Source organism: Ambystoma mexicanum, chromosome 6q (assembly GCF_040938575.1).
Source record: "Ambystoma mexicanum isolate Mex_15411 chromosome 6q, UKY_AmexF1_1, whole genome shotgun sequence".
Lineage (NCBI taxonomy): Eukaryota > Metazoa > Chordata > Amphibia > Caudata > Ambystomatidae > Ambystoma > Ambystoma mexicanum.
This window is the reverse complement of record NC_090937.1, coordinates 307,887,944-307,907,491: the sequence shown is the minus strand read 5'-3', so window position 1 is coordinate 307,907,491 and position 19,548 is coordinate 307,887,944. Positions and strand designations below refer to the sequence as shown.

Here is a 19,548-nt window from a genome sequence, read left to right as displayed (position 1 = left end):
GAAAGTTATCTCATCACTTATACACCCTGACCAATGTGGCTTTATGCCCCAGCGGTCAACGCGTATGAATATCCACCGACTGCACACTGCGATTGAAAAATCCCCCCTATTGCGGGACCCCCTAGCCCTGCTAGCAATAGATTTTGAAAAGGCTTTCGATTCGGTACACTGGCCAGCATTGTGGGAAATAATGCGCCGAATGGGCTTCGGTGACCAGTTCCTGGGATGGGTACAACTACTATACGAATCCCCTGAAGCTGTGACCAGAGTAAATGGTTGGTCTTCGCAACCGTTCAGACTGGGCAAGGGAACACGACAGGGGTGCCCCCTGTCTGCAATGCTCTTTGCGCTGGCCATAGAGCCACTGGCAATTCTATTACGTGAATCTCGACTATGGAAGGGCTTCCGGTGGACAGAAAATTGGGAGGATAGGGTCTCGCTGTATGCGGATGATCTGCTTTTGTATCTAGCGGACCCCATAGTCTCGTGCCCAGTGGTGATTGGTATATTGAAGGATTATGAATCCTTTAGTGGGTTGAAGGTGAACTGGTCGAAGTCCACACTATTCCCACTGAGAGAGGTGGACAGCGCTGAACTACGGGACTGCCCATTTCGCATAGAAGTTGACCAATTCCGCTATCTAGGGGTACAGATAACGACGAATCTGGCCGAGTATGTAGAGAAGAATCTCCACCCGGTCACTAATCGCCTTGCGGACGACGTCAAACACTGGAACGCCCTTCCACTGACCCTATTAGGGAGAGCAGCGTTATTCAAGATGTTGGCGTTACCTAGATTCCTGTATATACTCCAAAATGCCCCGCTACACATCCCCAGACAAGAGTTTCACAGAATTGACAGGATCCTTCGGAAACTCCTGTGGAATAACGGACACCCAAGACTGGCGCTCCACATCCTGCAGCGCTCCATCTGGGAGGGAGGCATAGGATTGCCGCGTATACAGACATACTATTGGGCGAGTCAAATGGCGGTGATAAATGACCTCCTACACGGCGATTCCTCGCTACCCCACATAAAATTCGATACTCTCGATGGGACCAGCACAACCCCATTAGAATCCCTATACCGGAAAACTAACAGCAGTAGTAACAAAACAATGGCTAATCACCGAACGCTAGTCTGGGAAGAGGCACACAAGCACATACACTGGGAGGGGAGAACCACACCAGTACAGCCACTGTGGGCGAACAATAATATCCCGGAACTGGGCAAACTTCCAAAATGGCGGAACTGGGTGGCTGCGGGAATTTCCAAAGTAGGAGATGTGTTCCGGGAGGGGAGTCCGGTGACATTTGAGAGGTTAGTGGAGGATTTTAATCTGCCTGCCACGGACCGATATCGGCATGTGCAATTGTGTCATGCTTTACAACAGCATTTACCTGCACTACGAGATATGGCGGACTGCACCCCCATAGAAAGAAACCTGGTTCTGGAGAGCATAGATGTCAAAATTACCTCAGTAATGTACAATGTCCTCACCTCGTTTGCCACGCTGGAGCTTTCAAGCCTAAAATCTAAGTGGGAGAGGGATGTGGGAGCGATATTGCCCGAAGATTGGATAACGATCCTAATGTACCCAAGAGATACGGCCATCTCGGCCAGGCTACGCCTGGTACAACTCAAAATCCTGCATAGAATATATTACCCGCGGGTAGCGTTGTACAGATGGGGCAAGACCACAGACCCAAACTGCTTGCGATGCCTTCAAAACGAGGGCACCTTCTTTCACATCATATGGGATTGCCCACACATCACGACATACTGGCAGCACTGTTGTGACACACTCAGTAAGGTTTTGGGTCGAACTGTGCTCAGAGATCCAAAGCTGATGTTGTTGGGAGTGGAGGAAGAGGGTGAAATGTCTCGCTCCGATAGGCTATTATTTGCAACCTCCACGGCACTGATTAAGCGCAACATTGCCAGGCTGTGGGGCTCGAGCGTTACCCCTGTGCACGCACAGTGGTTGGATGATGTGGAAGCATGCATTGCGATGGAGCGAAGGGTATATGCGGCCAGGGGATGTCCTAGGAAAGCGGGGAAAATCTGGGAAAAGTGGGAGAATGCAGTATGAAATTCTTTTGTAGGAACTAGGCCGACGGCCAGCATGTGATGGCATAGCAAGAATGTGCATAACGCTGACAATGTGTCCTCAAGATGTTGTAAAACGGACCATACACTCTTTACTGTTTATGTTATTATTGATGGTCGGACCCTTCAGGGTCACTGTTTTTTCTTGTATGATGTAATAAAACCAATAAAAGTGTTTGATCAAAAAAAAAAAAAAAGAAAGGAGAAAGATTTGGGTGCTGCCTGCAAAGAGTTGGAACAAGAACCCAAAGAAGGAGATAAGTTCCCCAGAGAGCAGAAGTGTATAATATGAACTGGAGGGGACCAAAATATTTAAAACTCCAACATCTAGTGCTGAGGTGATTTCAAAAAATGTTCAATATATGTAAATGGCTTATTACCCATTTTCTTCACAAATTGCCATACATGCACAACACATTATAAACCAAGCACCTATTTGAATTTAGTGTCTTTAGGCAAAGATGAGCTTTCTTGTGATGGCGTAGAAGGGCATTTGTAATTTAATCAAACGCAAAAGCATAGAGTATATAAATAGTAAAATGCTGCTTTATAAGACCATTCTAACAGCTTTCACAAAAGCAAACCCTTTGCTTTTGACATTTTAAGATTCTTTGTATTAAATAGTAGAAAAACTTAAGTGACGCATCAACCAAGTCTAAGGGGGGGGCGCTGTTGCGTACAATCAAGATGGCCGCCTGATTCCGGAGCTCCAGCTCCACCGCAAGAACTGTATCAAACAAATCCGTTTGGAGGCCGTTTTAAGAGCCGTGAGACGGCTCCACCAACATACTACCATGGCCGGGCACAACGTCTGAAAATCCTGGGAAAAAACGGCTTAAATCCTTCAAGTTACGGCCGTGTGAAGTTTGACCGACGCCTAGCGCTGTGGTGATCCGGCGGCCGGAACCACGTGTATTCACCCAGGCGCCGGGGCAGTGGAGGAGCCGCGGGCCGCAGGTGGGGGGAGGAGCCTCACGCGACGACTTTGCACCCGATCGGGGTCTGGCTGAGACCAGTGGAGGCGGCGAGGAGCTGTGGATCCCTCCCTCTGTTCGGGCTTGTGGTGCCGTGCTGCGAGCTTCTGCGGGCAGCGGAAGATAAAAACCGAGCAGGGTGGAATCCTTTCTCCTTGGGGTGACGCTGGAGCGGGATCGAGAACGGAGCCTGATCCGGGTCGCGTGCTCTCTGAGGTACCGGGAGCAGGCGGGTTTGAGCTTCGGCTGCGGGCCTGGCTCTGGTGCCCCCGGACCCTCCTCCCTGGCCGTTGCTCAGCCGGCGTGGTCACTCGGGGGCCACTGATCCCCGCCGAGCTGCCATTCCTTCCACATCCTGAGCTCCGTGGCAGAGGAGCCGACGGACATAGATGGGCGCTGCGGCAACCGGCGGGGAGAAATGCTGATCTCCTGAGTCCTCGCGGGTCGTGAGATCGTGAGGGCATTGCGAGTCACCATCTCCTGACTGACCTGAGAGACGTGGGGAGCGGCCCCGGGCCTCCTACTCCTAGATCCCCGGAGTACGTACCGGTAACACACGTGCGCTGCACGCGCCAGGCTACAAGTGCGACTGGGAAACAATACTATAACAAACTGTATATGTGGCAGAACACAGTCCATCCGAGCTCACGAGCACTGGTGCACTCCGAAGTGAGGCGAAGCACAGAGACATTTAAACCTCCACCCTTGCCTGTACGAGCTGTGCTCTGGGGGGATTGCCTTCATACCAACGCTCCTACTGGAGATAGACAGACACTGCTCTTTGCTAAAATGGGGGAACCGCACAAGTCGGGCAAGTCATCCAAGACCCCTGGAAGTAGAAAGAAGGGCCCAATGGACACCTACACGAACACCCAGAGCCAGAATACTACGACGGATAGTCACCCAGAACCCGTTGGGTCTGGAGAACATGATTTGGGGGAACGTGAGGACAAACTAACGATGTTGGTACAGAACGGGTTCCTGACAGTAAATGTGAAACTGGACGAAATAATGGCGACCATAGGCTCCATGAGGGCCAGGATCGACAAGGAAAGCACTCGAGTTACAGAAACTGAAAATAGAATATCCGTCAATGAGGACACTATTGCTCGCCATACAAGTGCGAAGACCTCGAATCCCGATCACGTGTGGTCGGCGTTTCGGAATCCTTTGGGAGGAACCAAATGGAGAAGAAACTGGAAGAACTGTTCAAATCTTTATTTGGTCCTGATGCTTTTTCAGAACATTTCCTGATTGAAAGGGCTCATCGCACACTAGCGCCAGCCGACAAGCCTGGGGCACCTCCGCTTACGATAATTGCCCGTCTCCTGAACTACAGACACAGAGACACGATTCTTCGACTAGCTAGGGCCGGCACGCTTTAATTTGAGGAAAACCGTGTACATATCTATCCAGACTTCTCAGCTGCGGTTCAAGCGAGCAGACGATCATACGAACCTGTAAAGAGACTCTTGAAAGCGCGCCAAATCACGTATGCCCTAATATTCCCAGCAAAAATGAGGATTCAACATGCTGGGAGAGCTCACTTTTTTGAAAACCCTGCCGAAGCCCTGGCTTACATAGAATCCTCTATACCCCTGCCTCCCAGAGGAGACAGACCCACTCAGAACAACAGACCCCGCCCAGCTGATTGAGGTGTAAGGTTGCATGGACCTGTCCGAACCTCTCTGAAATCTCTATTTTCTAGCCTGTGTTTATTTAGTACTACAGACAGCCTCACAATCTTATGAACAGGTGGGGCGCTGGGGAGACGGAGTTTTTGGCCATGTGAGGCAACATGACCACCCCTGGAATGCTCCACAAGTTGCTGTGGGAACATCGTCAAGTTGGGGGAGACGGTGAGGGAGGGGGGCTGGTTGAAGGGAATCCAGTAAGTTGTTGTCGCTATGCAGCCCTGCAGTTTGAAGCGGGCAGTGGGTTTCATGTTACGAAACCCAGTCTGGGTAAGAGAAGGGGAGAACTAGGTTGTTGGTTAACGGGTAATCAAGTGATCTAGGAGGTGCTGGCGCAGTGCATGTTCCACGTGAGGTGCATTACCACAATGTATGATATTATCCGATCACTTCTCTGAAAATGTTGGTTGCGGTCTAAAAATGAAGCTACTGTCATGGAATGTTAGGGGCCTAAACAATCGATCTAAAATTAGGAAGGTGGCGAACTACATTACCAGACATGGTGCCCAGATTGTCATGTTACAAGAAACGCATGCCATGGATAATACTAATGAATGCATAATGCCTGGTTGGGGTAAAACAAGGTTCTATACGAATTACTCATCCCAGTCCAGAGAGGTCGTCACCTTAATACACCCAGGGTTGGGATTCACACTGGAAGGCCAAAATAATCGACCCCCTTGGCAGGTATGTCATTGTGTGGGGTGTGATCACTGGTCGACAAGTGTTTCTCGTTAACACGTATGGTCCAAACATAGACGACCCAGCTTTTTATACCAATGTATATCAGATAGTCACTTCCGTTGATGTGTCCACCATAATTGGGGGGAGGGGGATTTTAATGTTGCTCTCAACCCCAGGTTAGAGAGGTCCAATACGATTGTAACGCCATCCAGCAAAACTGTTCTTACCTTGCACAATATCCTATCTCAACTCTCCCTTGAAGATGCCTGGCTGGTGATCCACTCGGAAAGTAGAGGATATACATACTACTCATCCTTATACGATTCGCAGTCTACAATTGACTACTGGTTTGTCTCCCCAGCTGCACTTACTGCGGTTCAGACATGCAAGATATTACCCAGCGCGCTGTCTGATCATTCCCAGATTGTGACTGAGATCGATTTTCGTGACTCCCCCAGACCTGTCAAAAGATGGAGAATGCCTGGAGGGTTGCTCTGTGATGCCAGGGTCGTGGAAGGATTGCACATTGAAATTGCAGAGTTCCTAGACAGGAACATAGGCTCTGTTGACAGATACTCCACAGTATGGGAATCTTTGAAAGTGTGGCTGAGGGGAACCCTGTTGTCCAAATCAGTGGGACTAACTAACCCAAACTTGGGGAATTGGAAGGGGCTTACACTCTGACACAAGACAAGGCAACATTGGCCGAGATACAGACACATTTGCAAAAATATGGTCGGCTAGCCACTAGGGAGGTGCAATACATGGCGGTCCCGATTCACGCCCGTAGATATGGTGAGGGTAACAAGGCTGGCAGGACGCTGTCTAATCTATTGAAACAGGATAGACATCCCAGCCGGATCACTAGCATACAGACTCCACAGGGGGAGGTCCTTTTGGGGGAACAGGAAATTAATATTGAGTTCGCTAAATTCTATCAGCAATTATATAGTAACAAGGATCCCAAAACACCCACCGAAATTAAGGCATACCTGGAATCATTGACGTTGCCTACACTCACTGAGGAGGCACGACTGGCCATGGACCAGCCGGTTACAGCTGAGGAAATCGCCGAGACGATTAAAGACTTGGCATCCAATAAAGCCCCAGGATCAGATGGAATAGGAGCGGAATTCTACAAGGAATTCCACGAAGAACTAGTCCCTGTGCTGTTGCAGGTGTGGGAGGACTCACTACAGAGCAACACCTTGCCCCCTACAATGAGGGAGGCCATCATAACTGTGCTCCCTAAACCCTGGCGTCCGCCACAGGACATTTCATCCTACAGGCCGCTCTCCTCAATAAACACCGACGCCAAGATATTTGCCAATGTGTTGGCCAACAGGCTTCTGCCTGAGGTCCCGAACCTGGTTCACCCTGATCAGAACGGGTTTATCCCAAACAGGTCCACAGCCCTCAACCTCCGCAGACTCTTTGGGATCATGGCTCAGATAGATCCGGAGAGGAAAGCATTGGCCATATCCCTGGACGCCGAAAAGGCCTTTGATTCGGTGTCATAGGTCTATTTGTTGGCGGTGCTGGAGGCGTTTGGTATCGCTCCCCATTTCATTGCATACGTGAAACTGCTGTACACGGAACCTGGGGAACGAGTGCTGACCAATCGAACTATCTCTGATCTGTTCCTGCTGGGGAGAGGCACCAGGCAAGGTTGCCCGTTCTCACCCATATTGTTTGCACTGACAATAGCACCTATGGCGATTGCGATCAGGCTCAGACACTCGGATAGGGATATCAATTTAAGGGGGGCCTCCCAGCTGATCTCTTTATACGCAGACGACACCCTTCTGTATGTTCGTGAACCTGAAAACAATATCGCTCCCCTGATGACTGAGATTCAAGAATTTACTGCCCACTCGGGATACTCCATAAATAAGGCCAAGTCCGAGGTGTCCCAACTCTACATGCGGACTCAAGTGGTCTGCAGAGTGCATTAGATACCTGAGAATTGTGGTCTCAAGGAATAAACACACGCTTTACACAGACAACCACGAAAACACACTCCAAGCCCTGAGCACTATATTACTACTATGGGACCGCCTCCCGATATCACTGCATGGAAGAGTAGCGGTCCTTAAAATGATAGTTTTACCCAAGCTGCTATATCTTTTTGTTAATATCCCCATATGGCCGGGCCGGCTCTTTTTCAATAGGCTTAGGTCATTGGCGACAACCTTTCTTTGGAATGGAAAAACGCCTAGAATAGGGTGGGAAAAACGGATTGATCCATATTCCTCGGGAGGTATAGCCGCACCTGATTTTGAGTTATACTATTACACGGCCCAAGCCCAATTTTCAAGGTACTGGTATGATGAACCTACTGGTCCCCCACACGTAGAGATAGAAACACTCACCACACACCATACTAATATAAAGTCTGTGATATTTGACACATGCTATAAAGACACATGCGAGTTCAACCCGGTGAGTTGTACAGTTGGTGCGTGGAAAGCCATATTTAAAAAATTGGGTGTTGAGTCCCCATATAACCCGGAGACCCCCCCTTTGGAACTACTCTGGCATACCACCTACACATGACGGTGGCTTGCGGGAGGCCTGGGATCCCAATGAGGAGATGAAGCTGGGTGACCTATTCGTTGATGGGAGGTTTGCGACCCTGCAGGAAATTACTAGAGGTTTTGGTGGGGGTCCGCTTAGGGTGCTTCAATACTATCGAATGCGATCAGCCTTTCAGAGACGCTGGTCATCCTTCCCCGAGGAACCGCCCACTCATCCCTGTGTACAGTTGGTAACATCTAATGACAGGCTGGGGATTTCGGGACTATATGCTGCGGTCCAAACACATTCCCCCTCGACTAACATGGTTAAAGTAAAATGGGAGAGGGATCTGCAGATCTCCATAGATAACCAGACTTGGGAAAGGTACTGTTCACTCACCAAACGAGTCTCCCTGAATGCTGGCCTTCGTTTAATTCAGTTCAAAATTGTAAATAGACTACACTTTACTCCAGCCAAAATAGCACAGTTTGCACCGGATGTGTCGGGAGAATGTCCCAAATACAAGGCAGATGGGGCGGGTGCATTTCATATGTATTGGGGATGTCCGATAGTGGCGGGTTTCTGGAAGGAGGTGGCAGAGATGTTAGAGGAAATCACACAAGTCCCCCCTGCACTAATCCTGCAGAAATACTTGTTTGGAGACATAGGCAAATGCTCCGAAAGAACCAGAAGACTGTTTAATGTTTCGTGTGCAGTGGCTAAAAAATGCATTCTACAACAGTGGAAGAGTACTGGGCCGCCCACTGTGATGGTCCGGAAGGCCCGTGGTGTCAGGAGGGCCCCTCCGGTGTATGCGGCCCACGCGCGTTCACCGCGCAAGAACAGACACAGAGGCGTCTGCTCGTTCCGGCGCTCCGGCTCCAACTGCCGGGCGCCGCCTTTATTATTAACTACGCATGCGCGGCTTGCAAGCCGCGCATGCGTCTTTTGTGTAACACGTACACAACATCCCTCCTTTTCCCCCTCAAACGACAAACATTAAACATGGGGCCAACGTGGCCTAAACATTATATACTTAACGGACTTTTGTTGCTCAGGTCGCCGAGTCCATGATAAAGTCTTGGAATCTTTGTGGAGGGCGGCGCCCCTCTCTGCGGGGGTACCTGGGCGGCCCCATTTCGACACTCTCTGATCCCGCAGGGTCTCCGGGCGTGTCAGCGTCTTCCGGTGGGGTGTCTGCTGCTTGTCTCCGACCAGGGTCCGGTTCCTCTCTAGAGGTTGCTGGTCCTATGCGTTTGAAGAAGGACGCGTTTCTGGTCACTGTCCCACGCGCGTTCGCCGCTGTGACCATGGATCCCTTGACGTGGGTGACGCCCATCGGGTGTGTCTCATATGTCATTGAGAGTTTCCCTTCTGGCTTCCGGTTTCGGACCAGAACAGTATCTCCTACCGCTATCTCTTTTTCCGGCAGCCTCCGCCTCGTTGTTTCCTTCTCGTTCCTCACTGCTCTGTCCGCTGCCACTTGTGTGTCATCAATCACCCCCGGACGTCGCTCTCCTGCTTCCGGTATCAGCCCTCTTGGTATGCGCTTGAATAGGGCTTCGGCGGGCGCGATCCCGGTGGACTGATGTGGGGTGGACCTGTACTCACGGAGGAATTCGATCAGATTGTGGCGTAGGTCTTCCCCTCCATTGACGGAGATGCGAAAGATTTTGTTAAGTGTCCGCATGAACCGTTCAACCTCTCCATTGGCTCTTGGCCACAGTGGGGTCACTTTGCGGTGTTTGATGCCTCGTTCAGCGCAGTATCTGGCGAAACGCTGTCCTTGGAAAGGAGCGCCATTGTCGGAGCAGATCTCGAGCGGGAAGCCGTGGGTGGCGAAAATTTTGTCCATGGCCAGGATGGTGTGATCGCTGGCGGTGGATTCTACGAGCTCCACCTCGGGGTACCTCGACCACTGGTCCGTCACTACTACGAAGTGTAGGCCTCTGCCGGTCGACCCGAAGTCTGCGTGGACGGTACCCCACGGCACGTCGCTTCGTGGCATGGCTTGGATGGGCGGGCTCTTTTCTGCCGGACTCGCCGCTTGGCAAGGTATGCATGCCTTCACGAACTCGGTCACTCGGTGTTCTAGGTCGGGGAACCAAACTTTCAGCCTCAGGCGCGCCTTCATCTTGGCCATGCCTTGATGGCCAGTGTGGGCTAGCTGGAGAACTCTTGTGACCAGGGATCGGGGGATCACGATCTGGTCACCCCGCAGTAGTAGGCCGTCCGCGGACACTGAGAGTTCGTGTCGAGCCTTCCACAGCAGTTGCAGGTCTCTCTGCGTCTCTGGGTGTCTTCTGGCGTTGTTCAGGAGGACATCTCGCCATTCCCCTGTCGCAACCGCCCTTTTCACTCGCAGGAATGCCTCGTCAGAATTTGAGTCATCCGCAATGTTCTCCCTCGACAGGGCCACAGGCAGGGCTGATTCGACGACGAGGTGCACAGCGTCCCCTGCATCAGACACCTCGACCGGATTCTGGGCGTCCCTCGTGCCGGGGTGGCGGGACAGGTAGTCTGCGGGGTTGTGGGTGCCTGGGCGGTACACCAGCTTGACGCTGTATTCGATGAGCGACAGCATCCACCTTTCGATCCGGGGAGGCGGCTTTGAAGAGGTGCCTGATAGAATTGGAATCAGGGGCTTGTGGTCGGTGACCACGACGACGGGTTTGCCAAGGATGTATATCCTGAAGTGTTTGCATCCCCACAGGATGGCAAGGGCCTCTCTCTCGATTTGCGAGTAGCGCCTTTCCGTGTCAGTGAGGGCCTTGCTAGCGTAGGCAATAGGTCTCATTGCTCCCAGTTCGTCGGCCTGCATGAGGACTGCCCCTAGTCCAACGGGGCTGGCGTCGACGACGATTTCTGATTCTCGGCTGGGGTGGAAGTAGGCCATCGTCTCCTGCTCCGACAGGGCCTCTTTGATGGCGTTGAATGATCTTTGTTCTGCTGCTGTCCATTGCCACGGTACGTCATTCCTGGTGAGTGCCCTCAATGGTTCTGACAGGGAGGCCAAGTCTTTGATGAATCTGCCGCAGTAGTTGACCATCCCCAGGAAGCTCCGAACTTCCGCAGGGGATGTGGGAGGAGGCGCATCTCTAATGTCTTTTACTTTGCTGGGATCAGGTGAAATGCCGTTCGCATGGAAGGTGAACCCAAAGAATTCCAGCCGATCTTTCAGGAATTCACACTTTTCTTGGTGAAGTGTAAGACCCACTGCCTGGAGTCTCTCAAACGTGCGTTCTAGTCTTTTAAGGTGTTCGCTCTCAGATCTGGCGAAGACCAGAATGTCGTCGGACATGTTAATGACACCCCTCAAGCCAGACAACGCTCCTCTTATTGCGTTCTGGAAGACCTCAGCCGCGGATGAGATCCCGAAGTTGAGTCTCTTGTATTGGTACAGCCCTTCGTGTGTCGTGAACGTGGTGATGTACCTCGACTCGGGGTGCAGTTCCAGTTGATGGTAGCCTGATCTGAGGTCTAGTTTGGAGAAGACCTTGGCGCCTTGGAGTTCGCCGACGATGTCGTCCAGGGTGGGCGTGAGGTGGCGTTCTCTTTTGATGGCCGCATTAGGTAGCCTCATGTCCACACAGATGCGCACAGCCCCTGGTTGTTTCGGCTTCGGGGCCACTACGATGGGTGAAACCCACGGGGTGGGCCCTTCTACCCGTTCGATGATGTCTCGGTCCATTAGCTGCTGCAATTCCGCCTCTACTTGTGCTCTCAGGTGAAATGGAATTCGGCGGTGTTTGAGGGCTGTTGGCCTTACGGATTTGTCGATGTGCAGTCGGATGGGGTCAGCGTTCAGTTTGCCAATGCCCTTGAAGAGGCTCGCGAACTTGTGTAACATGCCTTTTAGATCTGCATGGTATACCCCGAAAGTGAAATGCACGATGTCAAGCGCTTCTGACGCAGCGCAGCTCAGTAGTGAGTGGGGGCTGACGTCGGTGACGAAGAACCTTGCCTTGATGGAGTTCTGTCCGTGCGATACTGGGGCGATGAATGCACCTTGGATGGGTAAGGGGGTGTCACCACCGAATGCATATATCCTCGCTGTTGACGTCGCCAGTTCTGGTGGGCCTGGCAGTGCTACGTAATGTTTGGTGGCTAGCACGCAGACGGAGGCCCCGGTGTCAATGAGGATGGGGGTGGGTACGCCCTTGATGTCGACGGTGCACTTGGGCTGGCGTTTCGTGCTGGGACCTCTCGCAATGCTGGAGATGAAGAAGACTTCTTCCTCTTCCTCCTCCTCTTCTTCTGCGAGATCCAGATCTTGCAGGCCTTGATCAATGGAGGAAATTCCTCTCACTCTGCGGGAATTGCTTCGCCCCGCTCTCTCTGGTCCTCTCGTTGTTGTGACAGGGGCAGCTGCGCGGCACGTCCTGGCAAAGTGGCCTGGTATGCCGCATCGGGCGCATGTTCTTAACTTGGCTGGGCAGTCACCGCTGTGGGGGAGGTCATACCCACAGTTCGAGCACGATGGTGCGGTGCTTGGAGTGGACGCGGTGTCAGACTTTCTCGGCGTCCATCTTGGCCTGTTCGCAGATGACCGCCCTACTGCAAATGCATCTTCGTTGTGTCCTGGTCGCGAGGCAGCGTCCATTTTCGCGCCTCTGGCCTCAGCTAGTTCGTGTGCTCTGCCCAGGTCTAGAATCTGCTGGAGCGTTAGGCCAGGCTCTCTCAACACCTGCCTCCGAAGTTTGCCGGAGCTGCACCCTTGTAGCAGTTGGTTGCGGACCATCTCCTCTTCGTCGGCCCATCTGCACGAGGACGCCAGGTGTCTCAGGCGGGCGCAGAATTTGTCTAGGGGTTCATCGTCTAACTGCTTCTCAGCGCCCATGACAAACCTATCGAAGTCCACATTGGCCATGGGTAAGAAATGGTCTTTGAGTGCCTGCTTGACGGCGTCGTAATTGACCACAGGGATGGTCAGGGAGTCATAGATCTTGTGGACTTCTGCGCCTGCTGAATAGATCATAGTCGCAATCTTTTCATCATCGTCGTCAACCCCTGCTGCCCTGAAGAACATGTCTAGTCTTTTGACCCATAGCAGCCACTTCGGTCCTAGCTTGGAAGGGGGCCCAGTGGCATCGAACTCCGGCATGGGGGCTAGGGAGCTGCGGGCTCTGCGGGGAACTGGGGCTGCGGCACCCTCATCGTCTGCGCCGTCACCCATTTCTTCCTGCTAGGTACTCACAGGTGGTAGATGTGGCCTTGTGGTAGTGGTGGGAGCGAAATCCCCTTCTTTCTTCTTGTTTGCCACAGCCCGGCACCAGCAAGACTGTGGGGATTCCAAATCCTCTTCTTTCTTCTTGATTGCCACAGCCTTGCACCAGCAAGACTGTGGGGGTTCCAAAAATTGTAATAGTATTTTTTTTTTCTCTGGCGCCGTCGGCGCTGTCGGCGAGTGGCGCACGAGCACCCTGATGGGCCGCAACCACGGTCGCCGCGTGTGACGGCGAGCGGATCAAAGGAAAAAAAAATGGCCGCCGGTGCGTCGTCAGTATAAGACGCGGCGGGCTTAACTGACGTTTCGTGGCCGGGCACGGGAGTGGGCCGTGGCTCGTCCTCGTCGCCAGTGTGATGGTCCGGAAGGCCCGTGGTGTCAGGAGGGCCCCTCCGGTGTATGCGGCCCACGCGCGTTCACCGCGCAAGAACAGACACAGAGGCGTCTGCTCGTTCCGGCGCTCCGGCTCCAACTGCCGGGCGCCGCCTTTATTATTAACTACGCATGCGCGGCTTGCAAGCCGCGCATGCGTCTTTTGTGTAACACGTACACAACACCCACTATGAAACACTTTAAGGAATTAACATATGTTAATGAAGCTGAAGAGCAGTTTCTCATCACACGTCCATCGATGTGTAGACCCAAAGACATATGGGGGCCATTCAGAATGTACTTGTATGACATGAACCCAGGGGAAGATGTTACTGTGTGACCCTGATGTTTGTACGATATGTATTTAATTTGACGTTTCTGCATTGTGGTAACAATGTAACTGAGCTATGCATCTCTTGATCACTAATAAAAAGAGTTTAAAAAAAAAAACAAAGTCTAAAATTCAACTTACCTTTTCCCAGTCATGAGTGTCTCCACAAGAGTAGATACTAGCTCCTGCTGATCTTGCTCGCTGCCCAGTTCGTATACCAACCCCAGACCTTTAGATGCAACATCTTGACTAAGCTCTGTAAACAAGCAAGTCTGATAAATAATCCACAGGTTCAGCTAACATTTTAATTATAACACACATCAGGCTGACAGAATGGACAACAATGACTGTTCACACTCTGCCCTAGCTTTAAAACTCTTAGAAACAAGCACACACGTCTATTACATGAAACCGACCATTAAATAACTTAAGTGATAACACACTCACTGGCTTTAGGTGAACAAAAGATGCATTATGACTTACCATCGTTATCAGAAAGCACTGAAACAAAGGCACTCTGAATCTCCTTGAGATGAGACTAGAAAAGAAGAAAAAATAGAAGACATTTTAATGACACATTTTCAATATACAATTAAAGTGTACTTCTTTATCATTCAGAATGTTGCTCATATCAATAAATTAGCCATTGCAAATGTGAGGAATCTGAGGGCATCCTCACTTCTTTCCTCAAGATATCCTCCTTGCACCGTGCAAGTACTACAAGTACTGTTTGCTGGGCTGACACGTTGATGGATCTTCAAGCTTCTTGAACTCGTTCTGCAGCGCTACTAAACGGCCGCCTGGAGGACGTCTTTATAGGCAACACTGAGGCTTTCCTGTCCTCACAAGAAAGAAAAAAAGGACAACTGATTGTCGATCCCTCCCTTGTGGTGGCCACGCCCCAATCTGACCCTTCATCTATCCGGGGGTCTGCGCACCGTGCAAGTACTACAAGTACTGTTTGCTGTTCGTGGTGCGCTGTGTTGGGTCTAGGCGTTAGTATTGTTCCTTCTGGTTTCTACATCACTGTTTGTTGGGACATCTAGAAGTTGTCCACACTAACAATTATATGTTTATTTTGGGTATCAATTGAGGTGTTTTACTAATTTTCACTATTTTTGCGAGCCTCTAATTTATTATTGTTTTCCTTTTCTGTTGTTCTCTTGTAACACGTGTCCCGTGACCGTGGACCATCTGTTGACCCAGGTATTAGGATTACTAAACTGTCTATTTGCACACTTCCAAATTGCTCCTGTGCTAGTCGACTGGTAATTAATTCAGCCTTGTGACCCGTACCTTGTGTCTGTCGGCAGGCTTGTTAAAACTATGGCATATAGGCTCACTACAAACATGCTGCCAAACATCCCAAGCCTATCCCAAATACTGTTGAGTCAATCGACTCGAATCAGTCATGGTGAGTCTGGAGTTCAACCCCATGACTTCTATACTGCCCACTCTCAAATTTCAACAGGCACATCCTTATCCACAAAAGCGAAATTTACCTTTGACGACCAGATAGATGAATCCATTGTTTCCATCTCATCAATGTCAATCTCCCATCTAGGTAACAGCAATAAACCGGAAGGCTCTCATGCACAGGACATATCAATCCCACCAAGAACTCCAAGTGTAAGGGTAAACCCGCGTCCTCTATCTGACATCACAATGCTAGCTTATACCAAAAATTGCCCACGTCTCACTTCCTCCCGCATTGCTATTTCCCCGATCACTTTCCCCTCACTAGTGCAGGACCAAACTGGCTTATCGATCCATGCCAGCCAATGTGAATCCCCGATTGTATGGAGGGCTCACCATCATTCCACTGATGACCCCTCGCACAGTAAAGTTACCTTGTCTCATCAACATTCTCAGGACTCTAAGAACTCAATGCTTCATTCATTTGTTTTACCCACACCCAGAATACCCCAAACAGTTCCTTCAGATTTATTTCTACAACACTCAACCATGATTCAACCAGTGTTGATTGCCATCAATACTACTATCATGAGCCTGTGTAAATTATTCGAATCGCTGGACACAAAAGTGTTTCACCAATCCAAACAGTTTGAAGAAGTGGATGTTGGCACATAATAACTCTTCATTGTTTAAAAATGTGTCACCAATCACTGGGAGAAGGTTGATTAATGAATCACTACAGGGGGCGGCAGGGTGTGAATCTGGCATGGCTAATGTACCCACTCCCACTGCTGTTGAAGTGATACCTACGGAGGCATGTGCCTTGCCCTTGATCACTGGCATCATACGACCAATCACTCATATGAGTCACATTCAGTCACCTGTTCATGGGCATGTGCCTATAGTCCAACCGCTACAAGATTTTGTGCCAGAGGCGGTCCGGGTGCTTCCGGTGCCTATCCCCGAGTCCCTGAGCGCAAAACAGAACAGGGGTTTAGCCACCTAGACGCCCTTAAAGTAAGAAATCCAAAAGTTGTACCAAAAAAGCCTCTTGCAATAAAAAAAAAAAAAAAAAATCAAAGAATATGGCTAATCTTAAGCAAACTAAAAAAACACTGAATTCATTTTTTAAAGCCTTGGGCAAATCAACTGCTCCAAAAGACAAAATGCCAGCTGTCGCTCAGCAAGTCCATCTCCCCTTACCATCTTCTTTGGCTCCATCAGTGCTGGTTGGCCTGCCCCCGGCCAGTCATTCCTCTACAAGCTGCGTCTCGACCAGCATCACCTATCCCTCTCCCGTGCAATCTTTGATGCCCCCGAGAATGGTTCAACAAGGTAATGTTGCACGATCAGGTGCCTCCCTTTCCCGCTGTCTCAATTAGTATTATCTATAGATCATAATATTGAGGCAGACAAACAACTTGCCTTCTTAAAAGCACAAAGCGCTGACCACGTGGGGCTGTTTTCAAACGCCCACAATCCTGTTTTGATGGGACCCTTTCTTACCAACATTTCAGATCACTCATCAGCTGCAGTAATTCAACCCGTCCAACCTCCAATTCCCCTTGTTTGCCAAAACCTCAAGCAACCGGGGTCAGCTGAAGCAGGCTGATATTCCCAAATGCACTACCTACGCTAGATCAGCTTGAGAATTTTAAACAAAAAGTAGATGAATATTTGGCGATAAGCTTAGCCAAAGCACACAATTCCTTCTTTCCTATTGCAGCCAAGTTCAGAAAGCAGCCTTCCCATATTACATTCACTGCACAGCAAGTTGCTCAAGAAGATGTGTATTACGCTCAAGCTAGCACAAACATTGCTAACTCACATTTGCAGTGGGCTCTGTAGAATTCTAATACACATTCAATCTCCCGTCATCTGAACCCTCGCCGGGGGCACTTCTCTACCCTTATCCTAAAATGTAGAGAAGGAAACTTTCCAAGTTACGATCTGAACCGGCAGAGTGTTCTGAATCTTTTCAGAAACGTCGCTGAGCTACGAAACCTGTCCTCTCATGATATAGACCAAATTGAATTTATCTCCGAACTCACATGCTCAGTAGTTAGACTTTGGATCCCCTCTGGGCTGGTCCGAGATTCCATTTGGCAACGCAGAATGCAATTGTTCAGTATGGGCTTTCTCGTAGCAGAGGAGCCAGAACAAGCCCATTCAAATCTCCAAAACATCAGTCGTAAATCACACATCTCTCAGGGAGCGCAGAGGCAAAACCATGGGACCCAAAGTGAAGCCAGCCAACAGCAGTAACCATCAGCAGTCTGCGCCAAAGCTGGAACTCGAGGGGTCACTCATTTGCACTCCTCTATTGCCAATTGTTAGGCAGAAACCTGTGCAGTTCCCTCTGGGACCACTGCAAAAGATTTAGGACTACAGGTGTTTGGCAGTAAACCCACTTGGTAGCAGTCTGTACCACACAGATTCACTTGGTAGCTGTGGCTGAGCAGTCAGACTTCCCTCAAGAAGAGTTAGGCAGTATACAGAGTATTCACAATAGGTCAAGGGAACACAATAGAATAAGTAAACACTGACCAGAGCTTGGTGTAAAAGAGATATACTTATTTATTTAAAACCACATCAAGAAAAACACACAGGCACTAATAGTAAGCAATTCAAAAACACGGTCACTAAAAGATATACACTCCCTTAAAAGAATATTAGACAAGTCTTAAGTAAAGCCCTACTTATTTTCAGACAGCGGTGAGCGCTTAACGTAGATGGCACTCTAATAATTCGTTTTAAAAAAGGGAGAGAAAAACAGAGAATAAATTGGAACAGATCCCAACACTTTTACACAAACACAACAAGAGAGGAAGACAAGTAACACCGTGGGTTTAAGTCAGTAGGCCGGATCCACTTTAAGGGGATCAAATGAAATGTGTCCAAGGTCACACGGTTGCAGTGCACAAAAGTCTTGTAACGGTTCAAAAAGGGTTGGACCAAAGAAAGACCAGTTAGAGGGTCAAGGCAGCCAGCCCAGTCCAGAAGGTTAAGGGGTTATTATTACCTTGTAGCAATCTTTAGAAAGGGAGGCCTGGCGGACACGGTACCTTAAAGTGGTGAGAATACTCCAGTGGGGGCAGTTGTTCCTGGCAGCGGATGCAAGTCGGTGCTTCGTCCGGGGGAAGAGAGGATCTCGTCGGGGAGGAAGACAGGAGTCCGTTGCACTGCCAGGGAAGAAACCAGCCGCGGAGTTTATCAGGTACAAGGAGCGGTCCATTGATTTGCGGTTCAGTGGTAAGTGGCTATCCGGTTGCCGGGGTGCTTGGCACGGGCAATTCGACCACAAACCGGTCTGGGGTGCAAAGAAAGAAGGTAAACTGGTTGTGCCCACCAGTCAGGGGAAGAAGCCTCTCCAGCCGGGAGATCTTCTCTGTCGTCGGGAAGTGGTGAGTCGGTTCCGCAGGGCTCCACCGGTGGGGTCGTCGTGGTAGGTTGGCTCAGCTTCTCCCTCGTCGGATTCTCAGGTCCTGTGGCGACTTCTGAAATTCCAGTCCCCAAAGCCCTGCTTTTATGCAGCACACCCCCATTCACTCAGCCTAGCTGTCAATCAAACATGCTAAGTGGTGAGCCGGCCGGCTCACCACTTGGGCCAATCACACAAGAGTGCGACTTGAGTTACCAAGGTAACTCAGTCCAGGGTGCCTAAACCCCCTCCCACACCCCCTGTGGTACCCAGACAGAGTGGCACCACCTTTGGAGGCTTCTGTGGAGAAGCCCGCCAAAAAGTGGAACAAAGGGCTCGACTTGGGTTGGAGTCACAGAAGAGAACACAAACGCCATTTTAGAATCGAGTCCTGGCAAAAAATACCAACCGGCGAATTTATATTCATTAAATAAACCGGCGGTATGTTCGAGGCTATGAGAATTAAATAATTAAAGTTGGTAGCCTCGAACAATGGGAAAATCCCATAGGAATATATTTGCGGTTGAATATAAAAAGTAGTATCCACTGCCACCAGCCAAAACTCGATCAGGGGGGACCGAGACGTGCCCCCTCGACTAACAGACCCCGGGGCAATCGAATTGCCCCGACCACTACGTCCATAATATGATGGTTTGCACTGGTTTCTTTTAATAATTTGGGACTAGTAAAGCCAATGGTGACTTTACATGCCCTGGGAGACAGTAGTCAGTCCCAGGGTATGGAGTCTATGGTGGGGTGTCACTATGACACCCCTGTGTTACTGCACGGAGGGTGCTGTGTAA

General features: G+C 50.3%; 1 protein-coding gene across 2 annotated transcripts in view; it reads right to left on the bottom strand.

The window, feature by feature from the left end:
• ECPAS (Ecm29 proteasome adaptor and scaffold) overlaps nucleotides 1–19,548 on the bottom strand; it is a 3,148,361-nt gene that overhangs the window by 1,384,626 nt on the left and 1,744,187 nt on the right. For both annotated transcript variants that reach the window (XM_069630810.1, XM_069630809.1), the window contains exons 26-27: nucleotides 14,392–14,446; nucleotides 14,050–14,164 (exon numbers count right to left, since the gene is read on the bottom strand). In XM_069630810.1, coding sequence (XP_069486911.1) covers nucleotides 14,050–14,164; nucleotides 14,392–14,446 — 170 coding nt within the window. The remainder of the gene's footprint in view (nucleotides 1–14,049; nucleotides 14,165–14,391; nucleotides 14,447–19,548) is intronic.